At 35.4% G+C, this 16,526-nt stretch overlaps 3 protein-coding genes across 4 annotated transcripts; 1 reads left to right on the top strand and 2 right to left on the bottom strand.

Annotated features, from left to right (window-relative positions):
- Positions 1-252: 252 nt before the first annotated feature.
- On the bottom strand, positions 253-1,759 carry LOC132292805 (uncharacterized). Its single transcript, XM_059790397.1, has one exon. It carries the CDS (start codon positions 1,608-1,610, stop codon positions 513-515), a length of 1,098 nt encoding a protein of 365 aa, XP_059646380.1. The 5' UTR covers positions 1,611-1,759; the 3' UTR covers positions 253-512.
- A 2,256-nt stretch (positions 1,760-4,015) lies between these two features.
- On the top strand, positions 4,016-8,127 carry LOC132292848 (non-structural maintenance of chromosomes element 4 homolog A). Its single transcript, XM_059790400.1, has 7 exons — positions 4,016-4,525; positions 4,662-4,742; positions 5,499-5,748; positions 5,837-5,927; positions 6,886-7,102; positions 7,212-7,303; positions 7,701-8,127. Exons 1-7 carry the CDS (start codon positions 4,357-4,359, stop codon positions 7,959-7,961), a joined length of 1,161 nt encoding a protein of 386 aa, XP_059646383.1. The 5' UTR covers positions 4,016-4,356; the 3' UTR covers positions 7,962-8,127.
- A 507-nt stretch (positions 8,128-8,634) lies between these two features.
- Positions 8,635-15,525, bottom strand: LOC132292822 (enoyl-[acyl-carrier-protein] reductase [NADH] 1, chloroplastic-like). Of its 2 annotated transcripts, XM_059790398.1 has the most exons (14): positions 15,072-15,525; positions 14,605-14,687; positions 13,338-13,652; positions 12,141-12,250; positions 11,986-12,041; positions 11,799-11,883; positions 11,658-11,705; positions 11,133-11,207; positions 10,872-10,983; positions 10,688-10,739; positions 10,545-10,596; positions 10,391-10,448; positions 9,363-9,461; positions 8,635-9,007 (listed from the first exon to the last, which is right to left on the bottom strand). In XM_059790398.1, exons 3-14 carry the CDS (start codon positions 13,612-13,614, stop codon positions 8,856-8,858), a joined length of 1,176 nt encoding a protein of 391 aa, XP_059646381.1. In that variant the 5' UTR covers positions 13,615-13,652; positions 14,605-14,687; positions 15,072-15,525; the 3' UTR covers positions 8,635-8,855. The 2 variants fall into 2 exon arrangements, with proteins under 2 accessions (XP_059646381.1, XP_059646382.1); XM_059790399.1 differs by lacking the exon at positions 14,605-14,687.
- Between the last annotated feature and the right edge of the window lie 1,001 nt (positions 15,526-16,526).

Here is a 16,526-nt window from a genome sequence, read left to right on the forward strand (position 1 = left end):
TATTGTAATTTCATAAATGGTCTATTTGATGATATAATAATACAATAAAAAAGTATAAATTTATTTGTAATTTTAATTTAGTTGAGTTTGAATCATGCTACGTAGGATCATTTAATAATTTAATTTCTCTATTGTGATGGTGGGTCATGAAAATTTTGAGTTTGATAATTTGATTTGATGATCAATTTTAAAGACAACAAAAAACATTCAAAACTAAAGCTACTACTTATCCAAACTTCCGCCACCCAAAAAGACTCCAAACATAACCTTATGTATAAAACACATAAAACAAATTTACACAACCATATGGTCCACATCTTAATGACCAAACAAAAACCCAATTTTTTAACAAAATCACAAACAATTCAAAAACTAAAACATACGCCAATTGAAACCTCACCTCACTCCCAGAAAAAAGAAAAGAAATAAAAACTGAGTCTGAGTCCTTCCTAATGCAAACTATAGAACAGTAGATTGAATCAGATTACATATTTCCGGCAGTGTCGTCAGATTCAGGCACCAGTAGCCCCCATCAACGCCTTCTTCAACTCCTCATTCACGTCCCCTTCCGTCGCCTTACCGCCAAAACCATTTGATTCCGATGATCTCTTATCGCCGTTGCCCCTCCGATCAACTTTACCCCCAGAAGTTTTGACCCCTTCTCTGTACTTGCCAAAATCAACCACTCCTGCCGATTTTCCGCCGACAATTTCCAACCTCAGATCATCTAAAGTTTTTCTAAGTAACCCATTCTCAGCTTGTATAACTTCTAGCTGTTGCTTAACTTTGAAGCATGCCTCTGCCACTTCGGCATTTCCCGGCGACTGTAGAGTCGGTCCCACCTTGTTTGAATCATTTGGATCATCTTCCACCACGTGTTCGACCCCAATTTTGTTCATCACGAGCAGCGGAATCTTCTGAAACGAACTCCCAGCCGTCGGATTAGTCTTCGCCGCTAACCCCTCCTCTGCCGCCGCCGGGAATCTTACTCCCCAACGGAACTTCACGACGGCGCTCTTTCTCACCGGTAAGACGGTCCTCGCACTCACCTCCGTACCGTTTAATAAAGCTCCAATCATACTCGCCGCCTGAGATTCCGAGGGCGAAATCGTAATTTTATCGCCGGAGAACAGTCCGTTCTCCGTGAAGTACCCACTTTTCACAAGCGGCGTATCGATTACCTCCACCGAGGCATCATCTGCCGGCACGACGCCGTTTGGTTTTGCTTTAATGTTCTTCACAAAATCCGACGATTGTGACTTCTTAATCGAGAAGTCGCCGAACTGAGGCTTGAAGTGAACGAAGAAGCTAGGGTTTTGGTTGCCGATCAGATTGAACTCAGCGCTCATGGTCATGGAGCTCGAAATCGGCGACCCGAAGTGACCAGTTCCGGTTTTGAATACGAGACCGAAAGGATTGAGCGAATCATTGGGACGATAGGCAATCTTCAGAGAGGGACCTGAATCGAAGAAAGTGCCGAGATTCAAAGAGAGTTCTTTGGATTCACCAGCAACTATACCGGATTGAAATGGAAACCCTAGGATGTTGACTGGAACTTTGGCCCGAAACAGAGGCTTTTGGTCTTCACGAAACTTGATTGAAGCTTTCATTTTCTCAAACTCGCAACAACTGAAAACAATCGATTGAGTGTTAGAAAGAGAGAGAGAGAGAGTCACTGTGTCTGTGTGTGAGTGGGTAGAGAGAGAAGTGGTGGTTTTGAAGACGATGCTGCTGAATTTAGCGGAGATTCCGCTAAAATATAGCTGGACTTCCCATATATGTTTATTTGGATGGAATGTCAACATCACCCTTATTTTCTCACGAAATTACGATAGTATTAGCATGGGTGTGTGTAAATTTATAAAATAAATAGGGTTATGATTGTAATTACGTGGGCGATATATTCTTAATATTGTTAGCTGGTGGGAGTTTTAAATTTTTTAAAATTCAAATATATTTGATGAGCGTTTCTCAAAATTTGAAGAGCAGATAGTTTCTCAGATATGATCAAAAAAATAATAATAATAAATAAAATTAACTAGCCAAGGCTATACGCATGCGTACAGGAAGAATAAAATTTTAAGGGTTAAAAATCTAAGAAAAAGAAAATAAAAACAAAAACAAAATGTATAAGACAACTATGAAGGAGGAAAATTAAGGATTGATTGGAGGAACGGAGGCAAATTTATTGAAAAATAATGAAAAAAAAAAAAAAAAAAGATTGAAAAAAATCAAGGCAAATAAATAAATAAATAATTAGGGAGATTTTTATTAAATAATAACAATAATAATTGTAGAGAAGTCATAATGTAAAACTATATGCATGTATTCAAATAAATAATTACTTAATGGTCAGGCCATTGGCACTCATTTATTAAGGTTTCACACACACAATTGGTAAATATAAAATAAAAAAGCACACAATCAAAACGATACTTACTCGGTTTGACAAATTATCTAGTCCACGGGCCAAGAACAACAACTTTATTAGGCACTTTTTTTCTTTTCACAGTCTCATTTCAGTTTTTCTCTCTATAATTATTTTTTTCTAAACCCATATCTATTTATAGCTTTAAAACTCAATTTCTTGTGGGACTAGTATTCTCAAACTTGCTTACAAAGAGTTACCATATTAGTCTTCAATACTAAATAGCAGGCACAACTTCCTTCCCAAATATTCACCCTTTTTTTTCAAAGTCTTCTGGCTTAAAAAAATGATTAGGAAAATATTTGGCAGCTTCTCAATTCTATACACAAATGTTGTGTAATTCATTACCCAAGAGGGACTGGTTTGAAAGGATGAAAGGAATGAAAGGAATTAGTTGTGCTTTGGCAGTGGTTGATGAGGAAAAAATGTAAACTTAGGGTTGACCCGCAGCCATTCCTCTCCAACTTGAAGATATAGAGATATTGTCATTTAAGTGACTAAAGAGATAAGGTAAATCCCAATATCGCAACCAACTTCATCAACTCATCAACTCAACAGATGATAAGGGAGATCTCAACCATCGACATCGGCTGAACCAATTTAATTCCAATCGATAGCCATAAATAGGGCACAAAGCCATTAAACAAGGTATGAGAAAAAACTCCTAAACATTAGATACATGATTATTTGTAATATGATTACAAGCATTAAGTTGATCGTTTCGAGATGACGTCCTTTTGTGTTTGAAGATAAATGCTGCCGTTTCAGATCGTGAGAATTTTTACATCAACAATAGTCAAAGCCAAAAAAACTGCACGCCACATGCGCCAGGTTCATTGCGATACCCCATTGGCAAAAGATAGATATTGAAATCTGTAAATTTGACCCTCCCAAATATTTCACGTGATCAGGCTATATGTCTCCATTGGCTTTTTCATTGCTCCACCTATAGTAATGATCTCTTTATAGTTCCATCTTAAAGAAATATCTCATTACCTTGACTGAAACAGCATAATAAAATTGAGAGATACTCTAACAACATTGACCTACTCAAGACGAAGGACTATTTTCGCATTTCAACCTTGTGACCTCAGGTCACATTAGACTAATTTCCTTCGCCATGGAACAAAAAAATCATTAAAAGTCGAAGGAAATTAGTGATTTATCTTGATCAAATAGGCTCCATTTATATAGTTAGATAGAAAATAAAATTTTGTGAACACTTTAGAAGTTTTGTTGACCAAAAAAATATATATAAGAAAATTATTAACTTTCTCACAAAAATCACTATTATTCATGTAACCACACCGACCCTAGTTAAAAAAAAAAAAGAAAAAAAAAATTCCCCCATTCTTCGTCCTTTTATTTTCCTTCCTTTTTATAATTATTAAAACCAAACATCCCGCTGACATAAGGATTCCTTCAGCCTTGAGGCTTCCAGCACAAGTTTAATCCCAACTTAAAACGATGTCCGTCCCTGCTCCTAGTCACACCCAAACGTGTCCACTTACCCTCACACGTCCGCTCATATTCGTCAAATCAGAGCCGTTGATCTGAAGGAGTGCCCGCTGCATATGCATCATAGGCATATCGAGAGACTATTCAGAGAGTAAAGCCAAAATATTAGAGAGAGAGAGAACTATTTTTATAAGAGGGGGAGAGATTTTGAGTAGTGCGCCACAAGCGCGCTCGATTTCGATTTCAGTCTTTTTCAAATTTAGGTTTTTTTTGGCTCCCTCTTTTATTCTTCATGGTCTATTTTGATTTGGTTTTGAGTTCTTCTCATTCTCAAACCCCAAATCTCTTTCTCTCTCTTATTTTTCTCTCTCTAGGGTTTTGGATTGATTCCTGTAACGAATTCTAGGGTTTACAATTGGTATGTTCGTTAGCTTTCTCTATTTGGATTGAAATTTTTGGGAAGAAGAGCTATGGTTAGAATCGCGAAAAGGGAGCCAAGTAGTAGTAGCGGTGTTGGCAGTAGAAGAAGTAACAGCACAGCGAACGATGAAGCAGGTCCAAGTGATTCGCCACCTGAAGTTGTGGCAGAACGCAGAGTTCTTCGATCCCGTTATCTTGCTGTGAAGAATCTGATTATCGGTATTTCAATTAACTCTGCTTATTATTAATTTGTTAGTTGTGTATTTTCTATAATTTTGGATGGTATTTATATTTGCGTGTATGCTTTTTTTTTTTGTTGTTGTTGTTGTTTTGTAATGTGTTCTCTTTGTTGCAGACGAAAGAGATGATATATCAAAGTTTGACTCTGATAAGTTCAAATCGATCATCAATGAAGTGGAAAGCTTGCATCAGCTTGGTATGTATGAAAAATATTATTATTTTTTAATTATATTTTTCACTAAATGGTATTAACATATTTTCAAATTCAGTATTGTGTTTCTTTTGCTTCTTTTTGTAAGTTTACTGTCCATTTGTTTGGTTGCTGACAAATTTGAGAAAAAAGAAAATAATTGTTAATGTGAATTTTATTCTTTTATGTTGTTTGGTTTCTGAAAAGTTGGAAAGTCACATAAACTAAGACACATGTTGAATTGCTTCAGTTTAATGGAAGTCTCTTATGTATGCAAATTCCAACTAAAAGAAAATATGTGAAACATTGTAAATTATTTGCACTTCTTGCTTCTTCTTCTTCTTTTTTTTTTTTTTTCTCCTGAAACCATTAATCTACACAGAGCATCAGATATATCCACTTTTTTATTTTTTTTCTTTTTCTTATAAGTTGTTTTGGAATATTACTTTATCTGCCTTTTATTTGGGTATGAAGAGATGATATCTCCCAGGTTTCAGAAATTCTTCCATGGCATTACTGCGAGGGCTGCAAATTGAGTCATGTATTCATTTGATTTTCTAATGTAGTTTAGACTATTTGAAACTGAAACCCTAACATTTTGTAAGTTTGTATGATCTGAAATCAAAAACTAAATTGCTTGACCTTTTGAAGTCCATGTTTCCATAGGTTGTTCATTCATGCTGTTCCATTTCATTCGTGTAATGCATTGAATAAACTAGGAGTATTTAAACTTGCAATTTTGTTAACTTGATTCAATTTCAGTACAAAAACCAAGAGAACAGGTTGCAGATGCTGAGGCTCTGTTGGACATTACAAACACCTTGGTGACCTCTGTTAAGGCTCATGGTAATGAAGGAGTTACCCCTTCAGATTTTGTTAGCTGTCTGCTGAGGGACTTTGGGCAACAAGGTGGAGTGAGCAGCACAGAGGGTGCTGGGATATCAATGCAATGGAAGGATATTGGTCTTGCAGTTTCTCATGTTCTCAGGAGGGTTCCTGGATGCTGCACAATGTAAGCAATAGCAACACTTTTTTTAATTCCTTATGTTTTGTTTTTACCTTGAAATTTGATTATTACTGTGTTTGCAACTTTACTACAGGCTTGGACCTATGAATACTGAACTCAAGCAACGGAAGGCTGTTGTTCATAGAAAACGGTTGAGGCCAACAGAAAGTGCTAGGCCTGAAGAGGTGAGAATTCAAAGCTTCACTTCCTCTTTTGCCAAGAGAAGAGGAAGAAATTTTTTTCTTCAAATTCTCATCTGAAAAACACTTGCATTTTTTGCATTCAAACGGTTAAGAAGGTGGATTAGAATTGAAGAGATATGGTTTCGGTATTTGGCCTGTTATCAAGGTGGATTAGAAGTCATCTAGGCTTATTTATGTACTGAAACAGTGAACTATAATTTATAAATAAATAGTCCATTCATAAATTGGATTTTATGAAAGTCAATCAAGTCATTTCAAGGGTGCATACTAACACATATCGCTATGGTTTTCCTGTGTTTGTTTGCCATTTATTTATTTTTTTCCTTTTAATAAATTACTGTTAAATCTCTGCAATGAATGATCATGGGTTTATCCCAGAACCTATAATTTGGTAGGATAAAGTAGCCCTTCTTTCCCCCTTTTGTTCTAGTGTCTTTAGCATAATGTCTTTGTTCAAGTCAAAATTTATTATGGCTGTTAGTTTAGATATCTTTTAAATAAACTCACTCACTCTCTCCCCCACCCACGTGTGTTTTGTGTATATAGTAAGGTTTGTCTGAATTATTGCACTCCTTGTGTTTATATGATTTAATGCTCTATGGTAAAACATCACATAGGATTAGAATGAAATCTAGATGAGGTTGATCCATGTCAGATAGGAACCGAAAGTTTTGGTCACCTTTAAATTTTCTGTGTTTGCTGTCTCAGTTTTTATTCAGTCCTTCAATAGAAACCAAAATTACTGGTTGCATGTATTTCTATTTATGAACCTGAGGACTTGATGAACGTCACTTTTGCCTGTTTTGTATTTTAAAGAAATAACTAGTTTGCTATGTCAATTTTTTTTTTTTTTTTTCTTTCTATATCAGTGATTATGTCCGTACCTTTATCCTTGATTTATTGGGTAATCTTTTTAATTTACATGGACTTCTTTCTGTAGCTTGATAATACTGCAGCAGAAGAGCAAACAGACACCGATAAAAATATGGCAACTATGTTTGATATCTTAAGGAAGTATAGGAGGGTGAAGCTTGAAAATTTAGTGTTGAACAGAAACTGTTTTGCGCAGACGGTGGAAAATTTATTTGCTTTGTCATTTCTTGTCAAAGATGGACGAGCAGAAATAACAGTCAATGATAAAGGCTGCCATATAGTTTGTAAGATTCTTTACAAAAAAAAATTGATATTTTACTTTCATTCTACCCCTTCCCTCCTTTTCTGTTTTACTGTTTTTTTAATATATAATTGTGCGTGTTTTCCTATCAGCACCAAGGAACGCTCCTGCTTCCAGTGCAGTCATCTCAGGGGAGGCTTCTTACAATCACTTTGTTTTCAGATTTGACTTCAAGGACTGGAAGGTATTGGAAAAGAAAGTGATACATTCCAAGTATTTACAAGAGTTGTTTTTTTTTCCCATACATGTTGATTTAGATGGATAGTTACCAGGACTTTCTTTGATACTTCTGCTCAATAATTTCCACCATCCTTGGTGATTGAGCAAGTTGGATGGTCTATATTAATAATTTAATATGATAATTCCAGTATGTGGCAGTTTAGATTTCTTAGTTGGAATGTTTGACCTATTAAGTATTGACTCAATCATCTAATTGCAAGCCATGGTAGCATGAAGATCACATAATGAATTTTTGATGTGTTTACTGTGTATCTGCAATTATCTGTTTTCTTAGTGCAAGTTTTGTTTTTGTTATTTAGAAATTTGAATATTTTTTTTTTTCCAATTGATTGATTTCACAGTTGATGACCTCTTCTGTTGAGGTTGGGGAGGAGCTAATGCCAAATAGGAATCAAGTAGACATGTCAAGTAATTCTCAAACAGATGATGATGTACCTGAAGAAACTCAAACAGCTGCACCTACCACTCCTATTAGAAAATTGTCTAGGAATCGTGGCCTTGTTTTGCAAGAACAGGCAGTTGTTGAAGATTCTCCTGAAAGTGATGATCCTGCAGCAGCGAGGGCTCTAGCTATTCGGAAGGGCAAGCGTAAGCTTAGATGAGATATTTAGAGCCTTTTTCTCCATTCTTATTTTTGTACAAGGGAAACTATAATTAATGTTAGGCTTATTTAGTTTTGTACATTGAGGATCATTTGTGCACATTACAGTCCCTCTGAAATCTCTTGTTTGGTAGTATTTTGGAATAGTCCAAAAGACTTTGATTTCACTCTCTTTTGTTGGATGGTTCTGTGAGGATGTGTCATGGAATTTCTGGCCTCAAGAAGTTTGTAAGACTAAAAATAAAAGTTGTGATTTCAAAAGCAAGGCAAGTGCAAAGACAGGGCCTTCCTTCAAAGTATTGGTTCCTAAAGATTGAAATAAGACTTGGTTGAGAAGAGGTAATGGCTGATCGCAGTAATTCTCTGCCCAATGCTGACTGTAAATTCTTGACATGCAAAATTGCAAATTTTCCGGTAAATTAAATAGGAAGAGGGACCAAAATTGAATATCTTGTGGAAAACCTCTTTACAAACTATTATACCCCCCTAGAAGGCTGATTAAATGAGTCTAAAACAATACGAGGTTTTTTTTTTTAACCTAGGGCACTAAAAGAAGATAAGAGGGGTGCTCACCGTTCAACGACTTTGGCATCTTGATTACAATATCAAAAACAATAAAGAAATAGCTTCTAGAAACTTAAATATCTACTTTAAAGACAATAAATGGGAAATCAAATATTTTCCTGCTGTCCTTGAATACTAAATTGCATTTATAACAAACTCTGATGATGTTATATCAATAATAAACATTATTCGTACAAAAAGATGCAAATTATCCTCGTATCAATTCAGCTATTCTCAATGATAAGACAAAGGTAAAGGCAATAATTGTTTTTGCTAATCAAAATTTTCAATAGACATCACTCGAGATACAGAATTTGTTATCATCACAACTCTAGCTGTCTCTTGGAATGTCAAGATCTGCAAATGCTGGGCTGTCGACACCCACTCCCATTGCATTCAGACCATTGTCAACATACACAACAGCACCAGTGATTGCCGAAGCCAAAGGAGACGCCAGGAAGGCAGCAGCGTTCCCCACTTCCTCTGATCCATTTATTTATCAGGCTTAGCAGTTAGTAGGAGTATAGAGGATTGAAAGCATATACAAGTGGCATATATGAAATTGTTTGAAATTGTTTTTGGGCAATTATCACTTGGAACTCTTCAGGGTGCTTCCATGGCTTTATCAATGAGCTGTTATGAATTACCATGGTAACAACCACAAAGCACTACCAATGACATTGCACTTGCATATATATATATATATATATATATATATATATATATTGTGAAAGTTGCTCAATTGAACTGAAATATAACAAATATGAGATGGTTGGTTTAAGTATACAAAGGATCAACCACACGAGGACAAAGCTGAAGAGGAAATGGGTGGACGTACCTGCAGATAGTTCTTTCTGCAAGGGTGCATTCTCCGATGAATAATCGATCATCATCTCAATAAAACCAATGGCTTTTGCAGCACGGCTTCTTAGTGGACCTGATATATGTATTATTATATATTAGCATAAACATGCAAGAAAAGGTTTTTTAGCATTTGACATGTTTAACATGGAAGTCCTGGTAAAAGCCCTCTAGCAAACTAAATTTGCTATAAATGAGGGGGAAAGAGGACCATAAAAAGTACTTCATAGCATGAAAACCCCAATCAATTTCAAACTTCAGTAGCAGCTATCATTACATGTGTTATAGCGATTCCACTCTAAATGACTGGAATTTAATTTTAAATACACCAGGTAGAGAAGAACGGAACAAATTCATTTCCAATAAATGTCCGACACACATTAATTTATTTATTGGTATAATTTGACTAAGTGAAGCCAAAGAACTGGAAAATTAAAATAAAACAATTAGCTCTAGAGGAATATGTCTTGAGTACACCTCATCACCAGCTAGCACCTCTCTGGTCCACCCAAAGACAAATCACAGCACTACACATCAAGGTAGAGAGTTGCCTTTTCCCATCAGTTTGCTAAAAAGCAAGGACATAATAGTACTACATGCATTCTGATTTATGGAGCAATAGTGCTTCTATATACTGCAACTATGAACTAATGTTCCGTGATTGATAGCGGGGTGAAACAGAAAGCTGACAGAATTGGTGCTAAACCAACACCAACTTTCTCACTCTGGAACATGTGGTTCACTTAAGGTGGGATGAACCTGATAAAGCTCAATTTACTTTCAAAGACCCTTCCCATAAATCCATAGATCAAAAAAACTAAGATCATTGTATGATCTGTTTCGACAACAAATCTTCCAGTGGAATTGAGGATAAATGTCATTAATGCCCATGACCATGCATGGTAACATTTTTGACATCGAGAAAACAGTCCATGAAAAACAAAAGGATACGGTTCATGTCTTTAGTAATGCTTAGATTTATCGATTTGAGCTTAAGGTTAATACCTGCAGATATTGTGTTGACTCTGATTTTGTGTTTCCTTCCAGCTTCAAAAGCCAGCACCTTCATCAAGCCCAGAAGCAACAATCCATCACAATCACCAGAAGATGAAAGAGTCTAATTCAGTTATTAAGAACAAAATGGAGAAGAAAAACTCACTTTTGTGTCGCTCTCAAGAGCAGCCTTTGCAGAACTCATGCCTCCGCCATATCTACATGTAAAAGAGAATTAACCAATAAAAAGTATTTGTAGATAAGATGGAATCATGAGAGGTTGAATAAACAAGGCAATGTCAGATGTACCCTGGGATGATCCTTTCAGAAGCAATGTACGTCAGAGAAATTGAAGCACCACCTGTAATTTAAACTCAACCTCAAATTTCTTGGCGACATAATTGCTGACTGGTGCATAATCCGGTTTTCTTATTTAATCAAATAGCAAAAAAAAGAAGGATTAAATATCAGATTGGAAGGAAGAGAAATTTACCCGGATTAATTATTGGAACGAAATGCTTGAGTAAAGAAACAAAGGAATAACTCGATGCAGAGATGGCTGTGAGATATCCATACCTTGATGTCTCCAACAGAGGTTTGCTAACCTGCACAAGGTTCATAGTACCTAGTATCATGAAGATAATGAAACAACAGCATCCCACCCCTAACACACACACACACACACACACACACAAACACACACAAAAAGACAAAAAAAAGGGCAAAGAGCACACTAAAACAAAGAACAATTCACCTCTGGTCCATTGGCGAGTGAGTGCACAAGAATGTCAATGCTGCCAAAGTCCCGTTTCACAGATTCAACAACTTCCTGCAAAGAGATTACAACAGATAAATAGTTGCCCAGTTCCTTAACCAGTTAACCAAACATCATAAATTCAAAATTTTGTTATTTTGATATTTTGTAATTCTAAGTTGCTTATTCTAGGTCTACCTACTGTCTTGAACATCATATGACCATGCAGTGATCCAATACTTTCTTGAACATCATATGACCACGCAGTGATTCCCGAGCAAGCAGAGTATCACAATGCATGGTGAACCACAACTCGTTACTTCGAGAATCGAGATGATACGCTAGTGAAGTTTGATCTATGATTCTTTATGAATTTATTTATTTTGTAAATCGAATGATTGATTAAACTCAAAGATAATTTTTTTGAATTTATTTATTTCGTAAATGGAACAATTGATTAAATGGTAGTAATCAATTTGACTCTGCAGTCTGAAGCACAAGGATGGAGATAAAGAAAATGGATACCTTAACAGTCCAATTTGAGGACCCTGAATAGCGTTTGTTTGACTTTACCTGCAGCAAAACAACAAAAATATATTTTATTAAGGATATATTTGACTTCTACATAGTCTATTCCAGAACTATGCAAATCAGCATTCCAATTACATCTTCAGGAACATCCTCAGGACAGTCATAAACTGCATCTAGTGGATAAACTTTTGTAATCTCCATCAAAGAACCATCAGGCAACCTGAAACATCAAATTCCCATTAAGACAGACAGTTTGCAAACATCAACCACGACTCCATTAGCATTTGAGCACATAGATCAACACCAAAACTGCCACTCTTACACGCGTGATTCGTCAAATTTCCCACGTCGTAGGCTGGTCTCAAAAATGTTTAGTGCCTGTGAAGAAAAACTGGTTAGGAACAGAGTATAATTTTTCCAAAGCTAGCGACTTTTCCAATTACAACAGTACTAATATAATTAGATCAATTTACATACAGGAACCCATGTGCCAACGAGAATCTCAGCACCAGCAGCAGCAAGAGATTTTGCTATTGCCCATCCATATCCATTATCATCAGCAACACCAGCAATAAATGCCCTCTTACCTGCAATAATGCCCTTAATGAAGTCCATAATTGTCAAGAGTTCTTATCATTAAAGACGGAAGTTAAGCATTAACAGTACAACTGGAAGATATTTTAAATGGATTTGAAATGTCTTACTTATAATGAGGTTGTGTAACTTCTTCAATATTCCTTGCCATATATCCTAATTATGTTCATGATCTGTTTCTTTTGTAGAAGTACACATATATAGCACCTTATTTACATTTACCAAATTTTCAATCAATAGCCATCTGGCTTGATGGCAAAAACCTTCCTGCCAAGCGCGTATGCTTGGCAAGCCATTCTTTTTTCCCTCCTCGTGCTCTTTGGCCAGAGAGTGGAATGATGTTGCCACTTTTTCCACACATATCTTTTTCGCTGCTACCAGCATTAGTTTTACAAGGGCCATTTTCTTCCCTTCTTTTCTTTTTGTTAGTTTATTTTTCTTTTCTTTTCCTAGGTGAGAACTACAGTTAGACATTAAAAACTTGACATCTAAACAACCTGGATTTTCAGTTCACATATAATTCCACTACTGATACCGGTGAGCTGTTTTTCAACTTCTCATTTATTTGCTACTTTGATCGAGTACCAGACATTTTGTTCACATTGATGCTTAGTGCCACTTGCTATATATAAATATACCTCCTAATATAATGCTCGATTAATTTGTATCGGTTTAGATGAATCGTAAAAGTCAAAAACAGGAGAAACATAATCACCTATAGCACCAACCAAACTGAAACAGTAAGCTCCTAATATAATGCTCGATTAATGTGTATTGGTTTAGATGAATCGCAAAAGTCAAAAATAGGAGAAACATAATCACCTGTAGCACCAACCAAACTGAAACAGTAAGCTCCTGGATATAAACCTTAATCACAACTGCAAGAGCAGCCTTTAATACAGTAACTTTAAAGCACCCAAAAGAAACAACTAATGAAGGACAAGATAGTTGTCAAGGGGCTACAACCAAAAAGGGATCAAAACTACCACAACTACACAACCTAAGACCTTACAGAAAGAAAGGTGTTATAATATAAAGAAAAATTTAAAAGGAATCAAACAAAATGTAGAGATATCAGACCTCTTAGATCAATTGGTAATCCGGGGAGTGGTTTGTCCTCGCTTGCTTCAGACATTGCTTTCATAACAAATCTTTCACGCTTTGTGGAAGTGTGTGTGCAATTTTGGACCAACGCTTCTTTTAATGAGATGTGAGCAGAACTTGAGAGCCTCGTCCGAGATGACACTTTAACTTTGCTACTGAAAATTTCATTGCGCAACTTAGAAACTCTGCCACTCAAAGAAATGCATGGTTTAATTGTTTCCATGTGCATGCCAGGAGTAGCAGTGGCCGCCATTTCCGGTATGTTAATACTCCAAATTAGTAAGCAAAAATCTACACAAGAGATGAAAAAACAAATAATTAGAGGGCAAAAAGTACTCAAAATTTAAACAATTCAGCTGAAGAATTTTAAAAATAAAGATAAAGAAAAGAAGAAAAAGAAAAAGAAATTGAGAAGACCAAAATAATCAACACATTAAATCATAGTAAAACAAACCACAATGATATTAATCATTTTAAATGGATCACAACTTGGTGCATGGTTAAAACTCTGGCTATCAAGTGTGAAAATGCATTTTCAAGCCTGATGACAGGCACTTTCGAACATCCATGATTTACATAATATATCAAATAGAATTTGCAGACCAACAATTACAGAAAATTTCCTCCACTTCCCCTCTAAGTTTTTCCAGAATGTAAACCAATCCTGAAATGAAACATTAAAATGCATTTTCTTTTTCTTTTTCTTTTTCCATTTCCATTTTTAGCTAAGCAAGTGTTTCACTCTAGAAGGAGGGGGTTTACAATGGCGGGAACCTCTCTGATAATCAGGAATGGAAGCGAATGTGATGCATCCTGAGAAATATTAGATATAGATGCACATTGGACCAAATTTTGTGCAACAGTATTGGCTAGACTAGGACTTTCCTTGACAACCAACAAGGAAAATCTGCTAATCGGGCCCTAGTCTCCTTAACATGAATTCAAATTGTTAGGTAAAAGTATAATAAGAATAGTAGATAAATCCATCTAAACAGTTATCAAATTAAATGGAACAAATAATATAATATTAATTTGTGTATTCATAGGATTCATGTTGGTATTGCTCATAACAAAGTTTTATATCAGCTGTCAAGCTACCTGACACAACCCTCCTTTATCCGGGCTTGCGACGAACTGTGTAAATAATATAATATTAATTCATCTAAAGATATATCAAAGATTTTTAAAATTCATCTAAAGATATATCAAAGATTTAAAGAATTCATCTAAAAAATTGCAGCACCTGATTTGGATCAGGACTCCAGTCTTCTAAGGCCCGCAGATTTGGCCGCGCAAATTGCGAGTACAAGTGCTTAAAAGATTCACCTATAGCAGACCAGCAAGACACATACTTTATTTCCACTGCAAAACCCTAAAATTATATCTTATTTATCTAATCACCTAGAATGAACATATAGATATAGTTTCAGTATAGTAATATACTATAAAGTAATCCATTGGAAAATAAATAAATTTCACTAACATGTAAATGAAACTTACACCCTTTTCTCTCTATTATTTTGAAATGTGAACAGCATGACAAACGAAGTACAGATTAGAACCACATTTCACAATATACACGATCTATGATTAAAGTACCAAATAAGAACCGCATTTCACAATAAATTAAATTGTAAGTTGATCTTTTAAAAATTAAATATATACACACGTACACACCCGTAAATGTATATAGGGAAATCTGAAGCTCACCTCAGTGATGCCGGATAGCCGAAGTGAGAATCGGCTCTCCTCGCGATTATCGACGAGCTTTGTGGAAAAAAAAAACTAAGGATTGGAAGAGGGTTATGCATATATATATATATGCATAACACGAAATGAATGTAGGTTTCGATGAAATCGAAGTGGGTCTGTTTGGTTGTTCGTGACAGTTGGGAGCTTTGTAATTGCCGAAACAGAGAAACAGTTGAATGCTTTGGCACCTTTCGAATCGACACAAACAGTGTGTTTTGTTGACCCTGTTAGGAATAGGAACTCAACAAAATCCGGATCTGTTTGGAAAACCGGTTACGGATTACTTGCACCGGTTTAGGACATCAGAACACTCTGTTTTTGGATTCAAGTGATTTAATGACCAGCTTGGCTGGAAGGATGGAAAAATATATGGATGGGAGGGGGAGAGGAATGAATAGATGGATAGTAAAAAAAATGGATATGATACCATATTCTAATGCTTGCCTTTGGCCGCATAAGAAATAATCTTCTTATGATAAGGTGGCTCAATAAAAAATCAATAGGTGTTTAAGTTTTAAAAGAAAAAAAAAATGATAGACTACAAGTAATAAAAACTGACCCTTACCTTTTCTCTCTCAGGCAGCAATATATATTTTTTGTGTTTTGAATCTAAAATCAAACATTGTCATGGAGAAAATATATAAATATATATATCTATATATATTAGATCGGCATCTTTCAGTCACGTATGAGAGTTGGGACAAATAATCACTATAAATTCATAAAAAATGATATATATCATGAATTAATTTTCATAATACCAATAGTGATTTTTTTTTTTTTTTTTTCTAGGTTTTTTCATTGATATAGAAGTTAGTTTTTTTTTTTTTTTTTTTTCGCTTATATATAAATTTTAAAACTTTTCATGTTCATCTTCCTTTTTTTTTCTTTTCTTTTCTTTTCTTATCCCAATCTCTTTTTTCTCCATAAAAATGTTTGATTTTAGATTCAAAATACAGAAGTAATGTCTTAGGCCGCATAAGCAGGTCTCTCCTTCTGATGTTGATATGGATCAATAACAAAATGACATGTGTCAAAAAAAAATTAAAAAACTAAACCTGAATTATTCGGATCTTTTCACGGGTCATTCAAAAAGAAAGAGAATTTTCTCTCACGCGTGTGTGAAACCTGGTAGCGGGCTCCCCCCTCTTTAAGTAACAACTTCTTCTCTCTTCCCATCAAATCCCCATTGATGCCCACCATCTCTTCAATTCTGAAACCCTAATATTAATCCTCTTTTCCGCCAACTGATCTTCACCCCTTCCACTGCTTGTCACTTCTTCCATTCCCAAACCATAATCATTTACATTCAGTCTTTAGAGATGATTCAAGTCGCCAATTAATAAATACACATAACTCTAGTGACATTTAAAATTTTGAGATTTATCATCATCCCCAAAACTCGTCGTCCTA

The sequence above is a fragment of the Cornus florida genome, unplaced genomic scaffold, assembly GCF_030987335.1.
Source record: "Cornus florida cultivar Cherokee Brave unplaced genomic scaffold, ASM3098733v1 CherokeeBrave_3.0.0_Hap2_Chr02, whole genome shotgun sequence".
NCBI lineage: Eukaryota > Viridiplantae > Streptophyta > Magnoliopsida > Cornales > Cornaceae > Cornus > Cornus florida.

What these genes read in the sequence shown, in the direction of transcription:
- LOC132292805 (XM_059790397.1), bottom strand. Translation starts at nt 1,610, where the DNA reads ATGAAAGCTTCAATCAAGTTTCGTGAAGACCAAAAGCCTCTGTTTCGG.
- LOC132292848 (XM_059790400.1), top strand. Translation starts at nt 4,357, where the DNA reads ATGGTTAGAATCGCGAAAAGGGAGCCAAGTAGTAGTAGCGGTGTTGGC. An exon ending in GGAAAGCTTGCATCAGCTTG is followed by an intron (nt 4,743 to 5,498) that starts GTATGTATGAAA and finishes ATTCAATTTCAG; the next exon opens with TACAAAAACCAAGAGAACAG. An exon ending in GTTCCTGGATGCTGCACAAT is followed by an intron (nt 5,749 to 5,836) that starts GTAAGCAATAGC and finishes ACTTTACTACAG; the next exon opens with GCTTGGACCTATGAATACTG.
- LOC132292822 (XM_059790399.1), bottom strand. Translation starts at nt 13,614, where the DNA reads ATGGCGGCCACTGCTACTCCTGGCATGCACATGGAAACAATTAAACCA. An exon ending in CACTCGCCAATGGACCAGAG is followed by an intron (nt 10,984 to 11,132) that starts GTGAATTGTTCT and finishes AACCTTGTGCAG; the next exon opens with GTTAGCAAACCTCTGTTGGA. An exon ending in TCTGAAAGGATCATCCCAGG is followed by an intron (nt 10,597 to 10,687) that starts GTACATCTGACA and finishes TTTTACATGTAG; the next exon opens with ATATGGCGGAGGCATGAGTT.